Consider the following 23,025-nt stretch of genomic DNA (forward strand, 5'->3'; position numbering starts at 1 on the left):
ATGTTTATTTATACATTGTTATTGTCACTAAAATTCTCACTTTCACCAAATGGATTATAATATTGAATTTAAATTTTTAATAAATTCATTTTCAAAACGTTTTATTTAATGTTTATTTATTTATTGTCACTAAAATTTTCACTTTCACCAAATGGATTATAATATTAAATTTAAATTTTTAAATAAATTTATTTTTAAAACGTTTTATTTAAAGTTTATTTATACATTGTTATTGTCACTAAAATTTATATTTTTTTTTTTTTTGTAATAGACTGAATGTTTCAGTAGACATTATTGTTTTGAATTATCATTTTCTCACTATAATATTGAATTTAAAATAAATTCCTTTTTTTTTAAAAACATTTTATTTAATGTTTATTTACACTTTATTATTGTCACTAAAATTTATTTCGTTTCCTTTATTTGAGTTTTTATCAATTTAGGATTTCAAAATTTTTGGTCCATAGCCGTTTTGGCAGGATCGCCATGTAATAATACGATTATATTTTATTTGGTCGTTAGATTTTTGTATTAATAAATAAAACAACTTTCCGTTTTGCTCGTCATGTTAAGACTGATTTTTATTTTTATATTCACCTTAAATCCAACATAATTTCTTATGACTAATTTCCAATAGAATCTTATCTAATGATTCTATTGGTTAATACTTAAATTACTATCATCTAATTGGTTAACCCAAATTAGACGTATATAATGTTTTACAACAAAAATAGTTTACATTTATCAATTATATTCTACTTCACAGTGGCACACATCTGGTGACCAACTGTATTGAGGGTAAATCATATTGCATGTACAATTGCTTGCAATATGATCTGTGAAACACTTAATACAAATTCATGTGCTGAGCATGCCGCAATCCAAATTGTCAAATGCATATTGGAACAATTAAATATGCATACAAATATTTTGTCATAAAGAAATGACAAAATAGACGAGTCAAATTTCTGACTCATAAATTATATCATACTTGCTCGGTCATGCTTGATATTTGAGTGTTTTGGTTTGGTATGACACATTAAATATCGCACACAACGTATTGTGTGTGGTCATGGTTAATATGCCACTACATTCGAAAGAGCGTTTTGGTGTATAGTTTGGAACATGCAACAAACATATTTTGCTGAAGATATTCGTCGTGTAAAAAAAGGAGTAGAAGGTCAAGGTGTTTGCAAATTTCTCAACCCTTTTTGTGAAACGTTTGGGTACAACTTGTTAAAGGTTGGTGGACGTCAAGAACTAGCTTCGCTACCTCAAATGCATCCTGTATTACTAGCCAGCAAATTACTAACTTTTGCTCTAATGAATATATAAACTTTAATTTCATTCCTCCCAGAGCTCCACATTTCGGCGGTCTGTGGGAAGCTGCAGTGAAGTCAACAAAGGGTCATTTAAATCGCACCCTTGCTAATGTGCATCTTACTTTTGAATAACTAAATACTGCCCTGATTGAAGTAGAAGCTATATTTAATTCACGACCGATAGCTCCACTTTCTTCTGATCCAAATGACTGTAAGGCTTTGATACCTGCACATTTCATCATTGGTAACTCATTAAAGGCTTTACCCGAACGCGCTATTGTTGCTGAAAATGATATAAATCATCACGATGAATGGTCGTGCATTATCGCAGTGAAGCAACGTTTTTGGCATCAATGCTCTCGAGAATATTTGAGTGAGTTGCAGTCTCGTACTAAATGGGTCCGTGATCAACCAAACATTCAGGTTAATGCATTAGTGATCACACACGAAGACAACATGCCACCACAACATTGGATAACTGGCAGAGTAATTTCAGTCATCCCAGGCAAAGATAATCGTGTGAGAGTCGTTGAGGTGAAGACGCCAAAGTGCATTATGCGACGTCCCATTCATAAGTTGGCACTTCTTCTAGTATGAAAGTTCTTTCATGGAGGCCGGGAGTTGGATTGATTTTTTACTCAAAATAATATAATTTTTACGAAAACAAAATATTAAACTAGACTCGTTGAGACTCTGCAATTTTTTAAGAAATAAAAAAGTTTAGTTTGTTGCTTACTCTTGCTAAAGAAAGTCGAGTGTTTTTCCTTATCTTTTTTCGCTAGATTGAATAGTGGGTGAGATTCTTACAATTGCTTTTTTTGTGACCATTTTTATTCAGATCAAAGGAAAGCCTTTGGTCGCACAGCTGCCTCAAAATTATTAGTCCTATCGTCTAGCTCGCTAGTAGAATCGATCTTGATTTGTTTTATCCTATTAAGCTCCACCTTAGTTACCCTTTTAAAAGTGTTCTATTTTATTTTCTTCGGGTTTCTAAAATGGATGGTATGATTTGGTTGAAGAATATCCAACTATGATCCGAAAAGGATTTCTTGTCAGATACTTTCCCATTACTAACTAAAATATATCAAGCTCTTCTTCCCATCCAGCAAACCACTGTGAACTGGAACAGAAAAAAAGAAGTTTTACCTCTATTACAAATTAAAATATTGGAATTGCTAATAAAATCAAAATGGTAATCCCCCCTGCCATTAGTTTCCCAACTGCCCAAAGCGTATGCCTCGCATTGGTGTCGCATCCAATTTGCATGGCAATATCTTTTGATAAACTTCTGTGTACTAGCGCGACTACTTCTTCCGAAAGAGCATTTCTATCATGCGCCATGTAGGCAGAAGCCACAATTAAATTTGGTCCACTTGGCATTTTGTTCCTTACGACTGTCATATCATTATCACTATACTGTTGACATAGAAATGCATTACTTCATTTTTTAAATAGGATACATGATCTTGGCGTACCATTGTTCCTACTATACAGCATTAACCCAATGACGAACTTATCTGAGGTGATTTTCGAATGCTGAAATTTCATTTGTGGTAGTTTCAGCATTCGAGCAGGCTTATGAAGCCTCTAAAGCTTCTTTCTGAAGCTTTATGTCGTCAAGCAATTTGTTAGCGTCCTCTAACTCCTTACCTCCATCATCATTACCTGTTGGGCGAAAGATCTTGATTTGCGTATACCATACGCCAAACCTTAGCTTACAGTCAATTTCTTTTAGTGGCTTTACTGATTCCTCGTTTATCACCAGAAGAAGCATCATGTTGTTTTTTTGGGTGCCCGCGTCCTTGATAACTACCTAGTCATTCATTGGCATGTTTAGGTTTTGTCGTTGCAGAAGTTGGAGTACTGTAACATGAAATTTATAACTCTTAAATTTTACAACACAAAATGTAATAAAACACTAACAAAATTGATAAAGCAAGTGTTAAAACCCACCACCAAATTTAATATAAAATAAAAACACCAGAACAATAAGAAAAACTTGTAAACAACACACCGTTGTAGTTACAAGAACAAAATTTCTGTATGCTTCGCACCTCGCGGATATAAAAGGCGAAGCAAAAGCGCAAGAAAGACATTCAGCGAGGTATCCAGCTAGAGAACAAATCGCTCCAAACATACGTGCTAAAACATCAAGAACCGAAACTTACATTTCGGTTACCATTGTTTTTTTTATAATAGAAATACACATTTCTATTACAATAATTATTTGTAACGAAATCAACATTTCGTTAGTAGCAAAAGAAATATACATTTCTATTACTTATGTGTTTATAACGAAATCAACATTTCTGAATAATCTCGAATAGTAAAACAAACGAAATGTTTGAATTCAATTGCAACTTTAATTTTTATTAAATTATTTTCACCAAATTTAGAGTATATAATTTTGTAATTTAATTTATGTAAAATGTATAATTGTTTTAAATTGGAAATTTAAATTTTATAACTTAAATATAGTGAATTTAGAGTATATAATTTTTGCAATATTAACAAATGTAATTTTAACAAATGTAAAATATGTAATTTATTAAAAAAAAAAATTGATCATTTACTTTTCACTCAAAAGGATATCCGTAGAATTCACGCACAGTAAAAAAATGTGTCAGCTGAAACGGGAACCATGTATCAACTCTCCAACAACACAACAGTAAAACAAAGCGCAAAGTGGTCGTTTTGCTCTCTGCAAGTGCAGCGAATTTACGAAATGAATAAAATTTATATACAGGGTGGAGCAGTTAAGTTTGATGTTTTGGTTTGCTCCAACAATTTCGTTAAGAGATTAATCGGTAAGGTGATAATTACCCATGAATATTATCACACATACAAATCCTCGGCCAGAAAGGTTCGTTACAGTACTTTTCCGCGCTCCATTTTAATACTTGGCAGCTAAATGCGGGTCCCTGGCTCTTTGGAATTTCGTTGGCTGGGATAAGCTTAAGTTTTAAACCGTCCCATACATCACTTACCTTAGCAATACAGTTGCTAAGAAATACCTTGGATAACTGGTCACCACATTTGACGACATTGCAGCCACGAACCCTTTCTGATGAGTCAAAGCCTGGTGTGGGTGCATCTAGTTTTTTTAAAAGGTGTTCCATCACCATTTTAGCTAACATGGACTCAATGTCATCCCATTTCTCCAGTACCTTTTTCCCATTGCCGGTAATATCGTCAATGAGCGTCATCTATAGCTCATCAATTGCTACGTCGCTATATGCCCTTTTTGGGCTCCTTGGCGGTTTAGTAAAGAATGTTGCTTTTGCAACTTTGCTTCTTGAAATATGGGTCGTCTTGTCCTGAGACCGATCCCTGTTCATCACCGTTGCGGGTTTCGATAGAGTAGCCCGGTACTTCTTGTAGTCATCTACTACCTTTTGGCATCGTATTTTGTCTGTACAATCAGCTGATGCCTTACATAAATAAGGAAAGAATAACAACTAACCACCAATTCGGATTTAGAGAAAACCACAACACAATTGAACAAATACACCACATAATACGAGTAATTAAGGAAACATTTGGGAAGAGGCAGTATTGTTCAGGCCTATTTCTATACATAACTCAAGCCTTCGACAAGGTTTGGTACGAATGATTGTTTTGTAAACTTAAAAAACATTTACCATACAATATTTCCTCACTTATCAAAAACTACCTCTCAAAAAGAAGAATTGTTATAAAACATCCTAAGGTAGTGTACTGGGCCTCTTGCTCCACCTAATTTTCACAGCAGATTTGTCAACCAGTGACTGTACAACAACATCAACAGTTGCGGACGACACTGCCATCCTCAGCCATAGCGACGATCCATTTACAGCCACAAAATCTGTTCAAGATCACCTCAACAAACTGCAAAAATGGCTCGATCTCTGAAGAATAAAAATTAACGAATCGAAAAGCGCACACATAAACTTCACTCCACGACGAGATACCTGCCTTGCCTTTTATATTAATTTGAAAGTAATACCACAATGCAATGACACAAAATACTTATGAATGCACCTCGAACGAAGGCTTACTTAGAAAAAGGACATAGAAACCAAAGTAACCCAATTAAAACTCAAGCAACAAGAACTAAACTGGCTGATAAACAAAAATTCGAAACTTAATCTCACCCATAAAGTGCAACTTTACAATACAATGATAAAACCCATATGGACCTACGGAATTGAACTCTGGAGCTCTGCTTCTCCATCAAACATTGAAAAACTCTAAAGAGCTCAATCAAAAATTCTCCGGCAAATAGTTGGTGCCCCCTGGTATACAAAAAACGCGAATATTCATAGAGATCTTCGAATTAACACATTCACAGATGAAATTGACAGCAACACACAAATGTACAAAATCAAACTCAGGAACCAACAAAACTGATTTGCAAACAAACTTATCTAAAGCACTGGAACTCAACGACTCAAAAGAAACTACATAAATCCGGTTATTCAAGAATAATGCCCGACATTAAAACAAAATTGGACGAAGCTGTGACTAAGGACAATTAATTATCTATTTATTTTTCTATTTCAATAAAGCAATTTAGAGAGAGCATTTGGTTCTTTAATATTTTGTAACTATTGTAATGGTCTATGATCGCTGTTGATAAAGTTTTTACCGTACAAGTAGAGACAGAAATACTTAGTAGCCCAAACTATAGCTAATAATTCCTTTTCTGTTGTTGAGTAGTTTAGCTCATGTTCATTGAGGGTTATACTCGCGAAGCAGATAGGATGATTGTCCTGACTGACAACTGCGCTGATAGCAAAACTTGAAGAGTCTGTTGTTAGGATAAATTTTTTATCATAATCAGAGATACTAATACTGGATCACTAATTATCAATATCTTAATTGTTTCTATTGCTTTGATGTATTCGTTATCGTAGAATCTGATATATTTCCCTTTCTTTAGATATTTAGTTAATGGCTTAGTTATTGCAGCGAAATCTTTTATAAATTTTCGGTCAAAATCTGTTAATCCGCGAAATGTATTATTTCCTTACCGGATTTTAAGATTGGGAAATTTTGAATGACTTCTATTATTTTTTGATTAGGTTTTACTCCGTTCAAAGTTATTATGTGACCTAAAAATTCTGGTTAGTGTTTAAGAAATTTACATTTATTGACTTAAGGTTCAAGATTTGCACTTTTTAATTTCTTAAACGCTTTTTCTAAAGGCGGCATATGTTTTTGCAGTGAAGTGCTAAATACAATAATATCGTCCAAGTGTAACTAAACAATCGACACCTACTAGTTCTCCTAAAACCGAATTCATGAGTCTATGAAACGTGGCTGGAGCATTCTTAAGGTAAATAGATTCATCTATTTGTACCTGATGGAAGGGTTTAGTTAAACCTAGAGTACTAAAGACAACGACTGTAATGAACCTTACCACCGAAGTTTCGCTCGCCGGATCCCAGAGTCGTTAGAAGAATAGTTCTTTGTAACCCTGAATCTTCTAGTAAAACAATAAGATGGGCACGATAATTTTTATTTCGTACTTTTGTATTTATTATATATTAGGGTGTCCCAGGGTGTAAGGGCGAAATTTTTTTTTTCGATTTGAAATACGTATACCTCTTATTTTTTTTCTATTTGATACTAGTAACTAAAACAGTAAATATTATTTGTATCGGATAACGATAACCCGTGCCGACTTGATCCCAAACTTTTAACAGAAAGTTTGTATAGAAACTATATAAGACATTTTAGACATTCATGTTTATTCAGTAAATAAAACAATATTTTACCTGTCTCTTATATTTATTAAGTATTTATTATTAAAATGATGATAATTATTTAATTTTCTTTTTCGGGTTTGTTTGTTGCAGTCAGGATAAACATATCTGTGTTCTTGTACGCAGCGTAGTAAAAATTCCTTTTGTTCGTCTTCAACAGTGTATTTGCCATGAAAGTCTTGCATTAACTTTACCGCTCTTTCTGCTGTGTCATTAACTGGTCTCAGTGTCAGCACCTTGTTTTTAGCATGCTGAAATGAAGCATTACTAGACCATGAAGTAGGACATTCGTTGAGAAAACTGTCATCAATTTTGAGTCGACTAAACAAAACCTTGCTTTTGAATGAAACAAAGTCATCGATGTTTTTCTCGCAAAGTGAACCACAAAGTTCATCTTTTGAAGGAATATATCGTTTACTGTGGGCTGATGGGTTTTTTTTTGGCTAAGTTATTAACTATGTCTTGTTACTACAAGACAGCCACTTCATCAATTAAATACCATAAATGCTGACAGAACTTCTGTAAAACTGTTTTTGAGATAATTTTGTTAATTGTTTCATAAGCCTTCATGGTCTTCAGAAAACACAAATCCTGGTAAGGTGCTTTTACCGCTGAAATGCATTGCAGCCAAGGTTTGACGTAGGATGTCACGATGAAAAGGCAGACGTCTACCAGAGCCGCTTTATCCTTGTTAGGCATTATAAATTGAGAGCTATGTAATGAAATTTTTAATAAATAAATTGCCCTCGCCATCCATCGCGCTTGGTGCATGGCACTTGGAGGTCGAATCTTAAATTTCTTTTCTGTATTATTGAAAGCTCTATTAATTCTCTATAGTCGTTTCTAACAATTTTCTTAGTCAATTCAGTTTGGTGAAATTCCAGCAGTTTGTCAATTTCTGAAGCATTCAGGTAAAATAACCTTTCTGAAGGATACTGTACTTTCTTAGGATAGATATTTGTCCAGTTTTCTTGTAACCTTTTGAATAATGGAATGTTAGGATTGTTAGTAACTTGACTAATTTTAGCTTCAAAAACGCCTTTCAATATCAATTCGTAGATGTGATGACAGCAAGCAAAAATAAGCATATCTCGATTAAATTTTTGTTCGATAAGCACACAAGCACCATTAATACGACCAGTATTTGAACCAGTAGTATCACAACAAAGGATTTGCACTTTATCTTCGAGATTCCAGTCAGTAACCGCATTCCAAACTGCCTGTGCCTGTTCATTTCCTGTACAGTTGTCTAATTTTGGCACCGCAATAAGTTGTTCTTTATCACCATACGAAATAACAATCGGGAGACGTTCTTCTCTACATTTGCGCACATCTAAAGCCGACAACAGTTTGCCATCCCAATAGACAGTTACAGTGTCTGGTACTTCATTTTGGAAATCGACTTTAATAATTTCTGCACGCTGTTTTCGTTTTTCTGTGCGAATTTTTTGAATGGGGGACTTGCTTATACGAAATTCGTCAGTATTGTATTCAAGTGCCTCAATAGTAGCTTCAATAATAAATACAGAATTTCTCATACTTAACTGAAACCTATCTAAAGCTGCCACCAACTTTAGAGTGATGAAATTTTTCCTCATAGAAGTTTTTTTAGTATCGGACTGTGCACTCCCAGTTTGGATGAGTAAATTTTCTTGTAGATCCATTATTTCAGAATCAGAAAATAAATTTTCTTGATAAGATGACGTCAAAGCAGTTAAGGATAAACAATAATTAGCACGACGTTTTTGTTCCTCAATGTTTCTAAAACTCGCTTTTTCCTCTTTTTCGGCCAATTTTTTGTCCACTCCAGCTAAGTAACCAGGTCGACCTGGCTCTCTCTGGCGCTGCAAGAAGATTTTATCTTCATTTATCTTTATTAATTGAAGCGCGTCAGCATTTGCAATGTCAAACAAATTGTCTAAGTTTGTAATTAACTCTTATCGACGCTGCTCGTACACGTCTTGTGTTTTGTTCGCATTTTTCTGCAAACCTCTCCAAACTTAGTGTAATGTAATTAGCTTCTTAACACAGTTAAGTAAAGCGTTAGTTGGTATACGTGCCTTTTCCCAATAAATAATGCACTCACGAATAGTAAGATTTGCGCTTTCAGTAATACTTAAATTCACTTCACGAATGTTGTAGAACAGAACTGCCAATACTTGTCCATTAGAGGGAAGTTTTGAATCAGTGATTTGATGTTTTACATCCCCAGTTAAAAATATTTCCTTTTTGAAACTGCGTAATCCTATAATAACTAAATGTTATTAATAATTTATGTTAATTTAATAGTACCTTAATTTTTAAATAGTTCATATTAACTTTTTAATACCTTAATTTTATTAATAGCTTATACTAACATTTTTTATAAGTTTATATTAACTAATAATAAACAAATGGTTTTTTTATTATTAACTAAAAATAGCTTAATTCTATTGTTGTGTTAATATTGTTTATCTTTCTTTTTGTTTTTTTTTTGTTTTACATTAATAATAACTTAATTGTATGCCTAGTGCATTTCTATTTTTGTGGCGAGATGGTAAAAGTCATCACACGACCTAATTTACCTAATATCTCGTCGATATTTGGTGTGGGGTATCTGTCGTCGACTGTAATGTCATTTAATTTTCGATAATCAATCACTAGTTTTCATTTCTGTCCTCTAGACGCATCTACTTTTTTTTATTTGGGTCTATCCACAATGGAACAAAATATGGAGATTGACTATGTTGAATGATTTTTTGCTCGAGCATTTAATTTATTTGTTTGTTCACCTCTGCTTTATGTATATAAGGGTGTCGGTACGATTTGACGTAAATTGGGTGCTCATGTTTTATAATCCTTTCGTGTTTAATTAAATTCGTAAATGTATGTGCTTGTTTGTCTTTCCTCGGAATATAGGTGATCTACCTATCCTAAATTTATTTACCTGATTTTCAATTTCATCTATAAGGTTTATTCCTAAGTCTCTAGCTAGATTATTATACTTATACACATTTTTATCTACAAAATTGTGAACACTTTTGTTCAACTTTATTGAATTTTTTGTTAAATCTAAATTTGCATTTAATTTTTTCAATACATCATATCTTAATAGCACGTCATAGTCTGCACGTCATAGTATCTATTAGAAATTTGATTAATTTGTTTTCGAATTTTAATTGTATAGTTGGTAATTTACCAATGTTGCTGCATAAAAAGTTTTTTGTATCGACTTCCATTGCCTCAGGTCTGAAAGAACGTCAAGATTACTGAGTTCTGTTTTGACATTGCCTGGAGTTATTGCTAGATTATCTTGAGTTTTGTATTAAGTGATATTGGTCAGAAACATTATGATGATGTTGTTCTGAATGAGTTTACACGAAATTGTCGAGTAAAGTTTTGAAATTCAATTCTTCTATTTAGTATAGATGGAAATGAAAAACTAGGGGTATTTGTATTTGGATTTCTGTTACAGTTTTGTTTTGGGAAATGGAAAGACATATTTTTTAAAATTTTTTAAGCCTTATACAGAAGAAACTACAAGTACGACGCCAATCGCAACAAAAAAGATCCCCCAGAGTTAAAAGATAACTTAAGAATCTTACGAAAGCACTCCAGAGATTACTTAAAGAATAATATCGCATAGAACACGAAAATTTTATTTCACACTTGACTCCAACGCAAACTACAAACTACTGCTTTGGAAATCACCTTAAATATGTATTTACCCCAAACTCAACTATAACAAAACTAGACTCTCCACCTTCTCTCTCACAAAACGACAATATGAAAATTTGATTCAATAAAAAAACCATCAAAAATTCATACATATACCAAAAAAGTCCCAGGCTGCGACTTAATAACAGCGAAAATGTTGAAAGAGATCCCAAAAATCGCCAAAGACCAGCTAATTTTCGTTTATAACGCTGGACTGTATATTATCTAAACGACTGGAAGCTATCCAAAATCATGATGATACCCAAGCCCGGAAAGGACTCCGCTCAAGTCACCTCATATCCACCCATAAATCTATTCTCAATTCTTTTAAAATTATTCGAAAAACTTTTTATAAAACAGCTGATGCCCTACATAAATAAAAAAAGAGTAATAACTAACCTCCAATTTGGATTGTAGAAAAAACCACAACACAATCGAACAAGTACACCACATAGTACGAGTAATTAAGGAAACATTTGGGAAGAGGCTGTATTGTTCAGGCGTATTTCTATACATAACTCAAGCCTTCGACAAGGTTTGGTACGAATGATTGTTTTGTAAACTTAAAAAACATTTACCATACAATATTTCCTCACTTATCAAAAACTACCTCTCAAAAAGAAGAATTGTTATAAAACAATATTCTTTTGTCTCCAATGCATTCCCCATTATGACCGGTGTATCCTAAGGTAGTGTACTGGGCCTCTTGCTCTATCTAATTTTCACAGCAGATATGTTAACCAGTGACTGTACAACAACATCAACAGTTGCGGACGACACTGCCATCCTCAGCCATAGCGACGATCCATTTACAGCCACAAAATCTGTTCAAGATCACCTCAACAAACTGCAAAAATGGCTCGATCTCTGAAGAATAAAAATTAACGAATCGAAAAGCGCACACATAAACTTCACTCCACGACGAGATACCTGCCTTGCCTTTTATATTAATTTGAAAGTAATACCACAATGCAATGACACAAAATACTTATGAATGCACCTCGAACGAAGGCTTACTTAGAAAAAGGACATAGAAACCAAAGTAACCCAATTAAAACTCAAGCAACAAGAACTAAACTGGCTGATAAACAAAAATTCGAAACTTAATCTCACCCATAAAGTGCAACTTTACAATACAATGATAAAACCCATATGGACCTACGGAATTGAACTCTGGAGCTCTGCTTCTCCATCAAACATTGAAAAACTCTAAAGAGCTCAATCAAAAATTCTCCGGCAAATAGTTGGTGCCCCCTGGTATACAAAAAACGCGAATATTCATAGAGATCTTCGAATTAACACATTCACAGATGAAATTGACAGCAACACACAAAAGTACAAAATCAAACTCAGGAACCAACAAAACTGATTTGCAAACAAACTTATCTAAAGCACTGGAACTCAACGACTCAAAAGAAACTACATAAACCCGGTTATTCAAGAATAATGCCCGACATTAAAACAAAATTGGACGAAGCTGTGACTAAGGACAATTAATTATCTATTTATTTTTCTATTTCAATAAAGCAATTTAGAGAGAGCATTTGGTTCTTTAATATTTTGTAACTGTTGTAAAACATACAAAAGAACAATTAGAAATTATACCAACACTTACAAACGTTTTCGAAACAGTAGAAATTGATACCGTAGGCCCTCTTCGACCCTCAAATTGATTTAGAGATATTCTCACAATGCAATGTGAATTAAGTATATTTATCATTGCATATCCAATAGTTAATAAAGAAGCGTATACAGTAGCTAAAACATTAGTTGAACAACTAATATTAAAATTCGGTTTATTCAAAATACTCAAATCAGACAGAAGAACTGAGTTTTTAAATGGTGTAAGAAAAATAGTGTAAGAAGACTTCATTTAAAAAGAAGTACAATAAATATAATGTAATATACAATTTCAATTAATATTCCTGCACAAGTAATTGCAATCACTTTAATTATCAATCATTACATATTAGTTTTTCAAGTTTAAGTTCAATTATAAGTGAATCAAATAAAAGTAAAAAAATGATGATGTGATAAATACCATATACTCATAAAAAAAAAATTTTTTTTAACAAATATTTTTTTTTTGTTTTTAAGAATAAGGGTGTAATGTGATATGGGTATGAGATCACACATATCACAAAACGTACAAGTGTTCCGAATAATTTTAATGTAAATATTGACACAGTTTAATTTTTAATAAAATTAACGAAAAATTATTGTCAAGTAATATGAGCCTTTATTTTGTTATTGCTTTGATGACAAATAACTGAGCCGCACATTGCACCATATGTGCAATATGCATAATTCAAAACTGTGTCAATAGAATAAACGGTTTCAAGTGAAACCATATGTAGAACACTTGCATTCGTAATTATTACACTATTTACTGATAAGCTATTTATTTAAGATATTATATACGTCTAATTTCGGTTAATCAATTAGACGCAAGTAATTTAAGTATTAACCAATAGAATCAGTACATAAGATTCTATTGGAAATTAGTATTAAGAAACTATGTTAGATTTAAGAACTTAAAAGAAATAAAAATCAGTCTTGTTTAGACACTCAAAAGTAACGCGTCTTTTATTTTTATAAGCGTAACTTTACACTATGGTCATGGAATAATATCGAAAACATTTGGAGCACATAAAATTTCTCAGTGCGCTAAAGACTATATAACAAAACTCTATCGTTTTGGCAGAAAATTTGAGGTTCACCTACCCTTACGTTCAACGTGATAAACGGAGGCCAACGGGTTGACTCAAAATGTTTGATTTGGTACACAGTTGGATCAAAAATGAAGGAGCACTGGTGCTGGTGAATATGGACCCAACACTAGAACCCCATATATCTCGAGAATTGTTATTTACTCTGACAGCCAGGCGGCTCTCAAAGCTCTGTTCTCTTGAATTTTCAAGTCAAGTCAGGTCCTTGAGTATTATGAACTCTTACAGCTACTTCCAACTCGGAATAAGGTTAGCCTTCACTGGGTTCTGGGTAACAAGGGACAAACTGATGCGCTAGCTAGAACTGCATCAAAAACTGCTTTTACTGTACCTCAACCTTTTTGTTGGATAAACTGGGCCAGTATAAAACAAAGTATCAAGGAGAGGGAAAATCATGTATCGCTGGAGTACTGGGAAGACTTTCCAGGACTCTGCCAAAGCAAGGCACTGATAAAATCGTAATCTTATAAAGATATTGTAGGCTTATCCTACTTAATTTAATTCTTTATTTATTTATTAAAGCAAGAAATAATTACTAAATTTTGTGTGTTGAAATTACACGTGTCTGTTGTTTTATTCTTAGTTTTCCCAAACCGTAAAAAGAATGACAACCTTATTTTTACTAAATAAAAATATTATTAGTTTTTAAAAATTTTCTTTTATGGCCAACTCATCTTATTTTCAATAATTTACTTGTCCGTGTTTGCATGGCCAACCTATATCATTTTAAACATTAATGTGAATATGCAACCGCCACAATATCATTAAGTTCTCAAAATGTAAATTAAGATTGCTGACGGGTTTCTTTACAGGTCATTATGGACTAAAATACCACCTTCATAAATTACAACTATCTGCTAATTCGAAATGCAAAGTATGCCTCGAAGATGAGGAAACTACCATGCATATTCTTTGTGAAAGTCCAGCTTTAATAACGCTCAGAAAAAACTTGTTTCATTTGGAACTTAAGTCATCAGAACAGATTATGAACTCTTCTCTAGATTTACTTCTAGACTTTATACACAAAGCTTTAAGCGGCTTTGTGCAATCAATAGTGAAACTGGTACAATAGGATTTTCCTGGCGGCAGTACAGACTGTTGGGCGATTTCACTTTAATAATAATAATAACTTACTTTTTAACCATTTGAAGGCTGTAGTCAAAAGGTGGTCACATCGAGCTAATGTGAATAGATTTTGAAATTTTAATTATTTTCGCAAATTTTTGTAATTTGAATCAATAAAAAATAATTTCACACAAACAAGATATGGTCGCTTAAATAGATAACTCTTCAATCGTCTATTCCTGTATTTAATAAATTTCATTTTAAATAATAGTTTAATAGTTTAACGCATTTTTAATAAAATCCGTTAGCAATCTTCAGTTGGGACCATTTAGTATTTGTTTAGTTTTATCAAAGCTCAGCGAAAGTTTATCAAAGTGCTGCATTTTCAGTTTTTTAAAAATTAGGCACTCACTTACTATATATTTTACATCGCCTTTCACTTGAAGGTTGAAAATAGTGCATAGCGTCTTTCGTACGGAAGATAGCACAGACGTAAAGTTTTACACGGGACTATTGGAATTGTTTCTATGTCATATTACTCACGAAAGTAATTATTATATTTAAATCAATATTTAGCTTCCTATAAGATACCTCGAGAAACCGTTTCTTGCCTTTTCTACCAAAAGTAAGTTCCCTTATTACATTTTTCTGTTACAGTTTCCAGTTTTTGAAATCACCCAAATCGGTAGTCATATTTAGGTTGGATGCCGGAACAATCCATTTTTCAAAAAATTACTTTTTTAATATTAATAATATATTCGTGACAATAAACAAAATATACTACTACCTTATATGCTAAGTATATACTTTTTTTAAAGTACTTCCGCATATACTTTTACACTTCAACGCAGCGAAATGATATATTTCTCTTTATAAAACAAAACTGAGAAACAATTTTCGAAATTTTCCGTTCCGTGTCGGAAAAATGTTAATAGGTAAAACATTTCAGTGATTTCAGGTAGTGCTAGTACATTTTTCACTAACATCTACAAGAGCTCCACGGCATATTAATTGTAATGTTTACATTTAAGTATCGATTAAGACCAGTTTTTATTTATTTCATTTTAACTTACAAGCTTACAAGCTAACTTAACTATAATTCTAACTTTACTCTCCTATTTTGCACTCTTATAAAAAGCTTATTCTATTTATACAAAAGTTTAAACTCTACAGCCCTCCTTCTTAGATTATAATTATACATCTATAATAATTAAACACGATATACATAAATAAAAATATAAAATATAAATAAAATATAAATATAAAACATAATTGAAATTCATTTTAATTCACCTTAAAAATTATATAATTATAATTATGAAGTATTTAACAACAAATTACTACTCCGTATAAATTAAGTTATATCCATAAATTACTCGTTATAATTAATCTTAGTTTTACGTTCTCGCAGACGCGAGCAACCACTATCTACATTTACATCCTTAGTCACATCCTCCCCCGTAGTAGCGACGGCTGACTTTACATTTGGGCTTGATTCTTCAGCGCACTATTTAACTCCTTTGTAGTTGTGTCATTTTTCATGGTACTACCACTATAAGCCATCATCTGGTCGACGTGGCACTTAGTCACTCTATTAGTTCTTGATATTGTGCAATCATATGTTCGTCGGCCTAAACGCTCCTTAATTATCGCTTTCTGCATTCATACCTTATCTGAAAAATCTGAGAAATCTCGGATAAGGACCTGTGGGCCTTCCGTAAAAACAATATCTCTAGACCCCCCTGGGGTTTTCAATGTTACTAAGATGTTTTTTAATCACTCTGTCTTTGACTAGAGGTTGATCTAATAAATCGAACCGCATTTTCATCTCTCTACCTAACATAAGTTTAGCTGGAGAGTCTCCTGTTGTACAATGTTTCATAGTTCGATAATCAAATAGAAATCTTTTAAGCACTACGTCTAAACTTCCTTTTTCACCAGAGCTTGAACTTGCTTCAAGAGATTTTTTAAAAGTTTTGTCAAAATTTTCGGCTTGCCCATTTGTAGCTGGAAACCCTGGAGGTGTATGAATCTGTTTGATGCTATTATCTTCTAAAAATTGTTTGAATTCAGATGCATTAAATTGGGTTCCTTTACCGCTTACTATGGCACCCACTAAACCATACCTACAAAATAACTCCTCTTACTTCTCCACCGTGTACGCTGCTGTTAACATATATGTTTGGTTTTAAAATTTTCTACTCATATGGAGTATGCGTCGACAACGACTAAGAAGTAAACATTCCTCACTGGTCCGACAAAATCAATGTGAATGCGCGACCATACTGAGCTAGGCATTTCCCACTGTAATGGTATATCTATAGTTGACCTTACTTAATGTTAAGGCCGCCTTTGATGACTATTGCATTCATATTCTTCTTTACACTTATGTTCTGATTTAAATGAGCTAACCATTGCATTTTAGTAATTTATGGCATGAGTCAGAAAATGATACTTCTGACATAAATAATTTGCCGCTTGAAATTCGGTTAAGAGCTCATGTGGTGTCAAATATATTGAGACCACACAAAACGGAACACATGTGAATGTGAGACACATGACAAACAAATGCACAGCAAGTACTTACTATGCATTTCTTGTCTTAAGTAATGTGTCATTTACATATAAATAGGAAGTATGGTATATGGATATTATAATTGTAAAGTATATAAGAATAACCAATTAGAATTAAGAAAATATTTATAGAATAAGATAAATATATCATTTAAAAATAAATAATGAAACTATTGTAAGATTTAGAATAAGTTTCAGAGGACAGTCTATTGTAGAACGTGATCTGACTAAGATCATAATAATAATATACAAATAAATGATTAAATAAACTAAAATAAACTTTTCATATAATTAATGTGTTTTCATTAAATCTCAAATTAAATCCCATCACATGGTGATCCTGCCACATTGCAAAATTGCAGTAGAAGGACCAAATACAATATAAAAAAAAAAAATTTAATTGTTAAAAGTTTCAAATTTAAATGTAAATATGTGAAGTTTCAAATTGAAACATTCAAAAATTAAATGTTTCAAATTTAAATGATAAATGTGACTTGTAAAGTACAAGTACCAAAAAAAAAATATATAAAACATTATATAATAAAATTAAACAACATTGTGAACAATGAGTGAACAATAATATGCGAATTAAAATTAAAAATTAAACAACATTGTGAACAATGAGTGAACAATAATATGCGAATAAAGTGAAATTAATACGTGATCGCAAAAAGTACAAGGAACAATAAAATAAAAAAAAAAGAAATTAGAAGTCTCAAATTTTCTCATGCTCAAAGAAAAAAAAAAGTATTACAAAAATATGATTTAAAAGTACAATAAAAAAAAAAATATTTATAAAAAGAAAAAACATATAAAACATTAAATAATATTGTGAGATGTGTATAAGGACATAACATATCTATCGAAGTGAACAGTGCTAAGTGTAAAAGTACACAATGTTAGAGCGGTTAAAGTCAAATTGTTAATATTGTAGGATTCTGTAGAATTATTATAATTGATGTGTTATATGATTTATATATATTATATTTTATTATATTTTAATCTATTGTAGAGGTGAAACTCTGCAGAAATGGCTTTCAGGCTAATGCTGAGGCTGCCTCCGTCCCGTTAAAATCGTGGCTGACCTCAGGAAGCGCTCAATACCCGTCGCCGTTTAGTTGGTGGTGTAGGTGAGGTTGAGCGAAGCTCCCTCTTAATATCTGCCTGGCTCTGAATGTATATGCTCATAAGGCTATACATCAACCTTCACATGGACCTCACTGATTCAAAGGGACCCATGGGGCTTTTTACAAGATAACTACACGTCGGGTGGAGATAGCGGACCTGAGTTGGGACCCATTAATATGGAAAATTTAAATTTTAATAAACAAACAAAACTTTCTGCTACTGGAAGACCGGTAGCAACCCCAAGCAGAAGACTGCAAAACTCGAGTGGTACCTCCAACTCCACTTCCAATGAATTTAAAATCTCGTCGCAAATACCTTCTGGAAGCAGAAATACTGCATCTACCAGTCGGTATGTTGCCTCTTCTGTCACGGCCAAAAGCAGTGACAAGTCAGAACCCAGATCCACAAGGAGAATTCCACCCTCTAAAAAGGCCCATAACAACCGCCGTATGGCTACACGAATTCTGCAGCGCGTAGGTGAGATCCCGGCCGATAAAATCAGTCAACAACAGGCTTCATCCCTTGAATGGGCCAAAAGCATCTTGGCCAAATCAAGCAACAAAGAGGCTTCCAAACCGGACCAAGTGTCTAAAAGACAAAGGTCTCAGGAGGAAAAACCCCCTCTTACGAAAAAACCAAGAGTTCACAATGTACTGGTACGACCGTACAGTGAGGTTGCGAAGGACAATCTCATTATAGGTGTCCTGGATAGGAGTGCCGAGGAGAGGAGAATCCCCAAAGACAAATGGAAATGGGTGTCGGCCGCGCTGGCAGACATCTTCCTCCAAGTTTTGGAAGAAAACCCAGGACCTGCTCCTTCCTGCGAAGACGCGGGCTGGCACCAAGGACAAGTGAAATTGGTAGCTTGCAAGGATGCAAAATCGGTTGCCTTGTACAAGCCAGACTTAAAGCGGTAGACAAGAAGGATATTCCATCTCGTCCTAGGGCCAGGGTTTGGATTCCAACTAAACAAACTGACCCGGAGCAAATTCTGAAAATCATCAGGATCTGCAACCCCAACCTTCCAACTGGAAGTTGGAGGGTGGTGAAATTAGAGGAGCCTGTTGGACTGACCAGACAAGCTGTCTTTGTATTAAATGCGGAGTCATTGAAACCGCTCTCCGAAGTTAAATACGTAATCTCCTATGGCTTCGAGAAACTAAATCTCGAGGTCTATCGTACCGATGCCACGGAAGAACCGGAGAAGATTACGTCTGATCAGCCGTTGCTGGAGGAACCAGCTAAAGGACCAATGCTAAGACAGCAGACTTGTGAGGAAACACAGAGTGAAGACCTGCCAGATCAAATGGAGGTGGACTCGCTCTCTCTGATGTCTGAAGACAAATCGGATGCGGGGTCGGTGACCAGTCTGGGCAATCTATTCGATGAGAGTGGGCTCCTGGACTCGGATGACGAAGCCGACAAAACGGTGGTAGAGGTTCAAGTACCTGATGAAGGTGCTTCAAATTAATCTCCACCACTCTAAAGCTGCTTCAGCAAACCTTCTAATCCACCTTGACAGGGTGGAGCCGATGTTGTTCTGATCCAGGAACCATGGATACCTGAAAACCGGATCTGTGGAATCGGAACAAATGACTATAAACTTATCAGTAATACAGACTCAGGTAGACCTAGATCATGTGTGTTAGTTAAAAAGTACATTAATTGTTTCCTTTTGAATAATTTTAGTGATGACGACCAGACTGCAGTGAGTTTGGAAATCGACGGCAAAACCGTATGCGTGGTGTCATCATACATGGCCCACGACCATATAGGAAATCCACCACCGGGAATACTTAAGCAGCTCGTGATAACAGCAGCAGAAAGAATGACTGGTGTTGTGATTGGAGCTGATGCAAATGCTCATCACACAATCTGGGGAAGCTCGGACATAAATGAAAGAGGTGAGTCGTTATTCGATTTTATTCTAGATTATAATCTTTATATATGCAATACAGGAGTAGCACCTACTTTTATTATTGCAGGCAGAAAAGAAGTTTTAGATATTACGTTAACTATTGAAAACACAGATCTTGAGATTAAGGATTGGAGAGTTCTTGATGAACACTCATTCTCTGACCATCGTTATGTTCAATTCTATATAAATCTACAATGTCCAGTTGAGAAACCTTATCGGAATTATCGTAATACTAACTGGAATAGATATCGAACCAATTTACTAAATCTACTTCCTCTATATCCTATTGAAGAAGTAGAGACTCCTCAATCGCTAGATAACGTTGTGGAAACCTTCACAAAAGCTTGCAACATAGCCTTGGACCGTTCTTGCCCGCTGAAATCACAGAGGGGAAAGAAAAAGCCATTGTGGTGGTCCGAGGAAATAAGAGATCTTAGGAAATCAAGCAGAAACTTGTTTAACAAGGCCAAGAGAAGTAATCTTAACACCGACTGGGATATCTACAAAGTCAGTCTTAAAATATATAAAAATGAAATAGAAAGAACCAAAACTCGCTCCTGAAAAGCCTTCTGTGAAAGCGTGGAGGGTTGTCAAGGAACAGCAAGGTTTAGGCGCATTCTCTCGAAGAAACCCTTTAATCTAGTCTACTTAAAAGACGAGGTCAATGGGTGGACACATAGCAGCGAAAAATCGGCGGCATTGTTACTGAATATACATTTCCCAGATAGTGACATACCAAATAACCTTGGAATAAACCAGGGTGGTGAATCTGTAGTGAATAATATTGACACCAGAAGGAAAATTAAATGGGCTATAGATAGCTTTCTACCATACAAATCACCGGGCCTGGATGGAATTATACCAGCACAACTTCATGAAGCAAAGGACATCTCTTGCAACTGGTTCACACCAATCTTTAAAGGTTGTCTTTCCATAGGGCATATGCCAGAGAAATTGAAATTGACAAAGGTCGTTTTTATTCCTACAGCTGGCAAAAGCTCACATATTACGCCTAAAGATTTTAGACCGATTAGTCTATCCTCTTTCCTCTTAAAAACTTTAGAAAGGCTTTTGGAGCATTTTATTAGGAAAGAGATACCAGATGAAAGGCTTTCAAAATCACAACATGCGTACTGTAAAGGAAGGTCTGTAGAGACCGCATTATCATCTCTAACTGGGATGATTGAAAACTCAATGCAGCATAAAGAATACGCATTTTCCGTTTTCTAGATGTGGAAGGGGCTTTCAACAACATCCTTCCTCAAGTAATCGTCAACTCATTAAGAAAAGTAGGAATTGACAATAGAGTAATCGAAGTCATTACCCAACTGCTGGTTGATAGGACAATCGTAGCGCAGTGGGGGGGAACGCTAGTAACTAAGAAGGTTAATAGGGGGACTCCACAAGGAGGAGTACTTTCCCCCTCTTATGGCTAACTGCAGTTAATGATCTTCTTGTTGATCTAGATAGCGCAGGTTGTCAGGTGGTCGCGTACGCGGATGATCTTTCCTTGATTGCAAGGGGAAAATTTCTGAGTACAATTAGTGAGGTAATGCAGGGTAATCTAAATAAAGTATCCAAATGGGCCCATTGTAGCGGATTATCAATAAATCCAACCAAAACAGAACTAGTGCTCTTTTCTAGGAAATATAAAATTCCGGAATTCACACTACCTATCCTAGGAGGTCAAACTCTGACTCTGAATGATAAAGCCAAATATTTAGGTCTTATAATTGACAGAAAACTGAATTGGGGACCAAATGTTGTTGCACGTACCCAAAAAGCTATGGTTGCCTTTTACTGTTGTAGAGGCGCTATAGGCAAAAGATGGGGACTCTCACCGAAGTCCATTTTATGGATATATAATGTGGTGGTGAAACCAATTCTCTTGTATGGAGTGTTATTTTGGAGAAATACTCTGAATAGGTCAACACTATGCAAGAAATTGGAAAGGTTCAAAGAAATGCACTGATGACATTAAGCGGAGCGTTAAAATCAACGCCGTCACTTGCCCTGAATGTTATCTTCAATATCTTACCTATCGACATTGCGGCGAAAGGCGAGGTAGCTGGGGCAGCTTTACGTATAAGAGAACTAGGAATTGGAAGCAGTTGTGGATGGATGCAAGATTCCATCCTCAGAGAAATTGATTTCATTCCGGATATAACAGACTACTGTACTACAATTACAATTGTGGACAGAAATCTTGAATTATTTATTCCTTCTAGGGAGACATGGAAAAACTACTCTGTAAACAGTGATAATCGCCTTAACTTCTTTACAGACGGCTCAAAGTTAGATGGACAAGTAGGAGGAGGAGTATACTGCCCTGAACTAGATCTCAGTATGAGTTTCAGGCTACCGGATCACTGCAGCGCTTTTCAAGCTGAAGAATCTGCTATATTGGAAGTTTCAGATTGGCTGGAACACAATGTTTCCTCCGTTAAATTTATAAACATATTTACTGACAGCCAGGCAGCTATAAAATCCTTAAACTCGTCGACCTTCAACTCGAGGTTAGTACTGAATTGTCTTACATCACTTATGGTGATGGCTGAATATTTTCGGATACGAATTATTTGGGTCCCTGGACATAGGGGCATCCAAGGCAACTGTATAGCAGATGAATTAGCAAGACATGGTACGACAGCACAAATTCTTCTGGAAAAAGAAAGTGTGTGTATACTAGTTGCTTCTTGTCGGCACCGAATAAAATTATGGACATACCAAATGTTTGAAAGAAGATGGTCAACAGTAACCAACTGCATAAAAACCAAGGAATTTTGGCCAAAAATAAGTAAGAAAAGATCGGGGGAATTAATCAATCTATCCCGAGCAAATTTATC

The 23,025-nt window shown here is 34.5% G+C and overlaps 1 protein-coding gene across 1 annotated transcript; it reads left to right on the top strand.

Moving 5' to 3' along the window:
* The first annotated feature begins 1,125 nt into the window (after positions 1-1,125).
* LOC119667332 lies at positions 1,126-1,919 on the top strand. Its single transcript, XM_038076620.1, has 2 exons — positions 1,126-1,300; positions 1,477-1,919. Exons 1-2 carry the CDS (start codon positions 1,126-1,128, stop codon positions 1,917-1,919), a joined length of 618 nt encoding a protein of 205 aa, XP_037932548.1.
* Positions 1,920-23,025: the final 21,106 nt, after the last annotated feature.

The sequence above is a fragment of the Teleopsis dalmanni genome, chromosome 1, assembly GCF_002237135.1.
Source record: "Teleopsis dalmanni isolate 2A chromosome 1, ASM223713v2, whole genome shotgun sequence".
In the NCBI taxonomy this organism is placed as follows: Eukaryota; Metazoa; Arthropoda; class Insecta; order Diptera; family Diopsidae; genus Teleopsis; species Teleopsis dalmanni.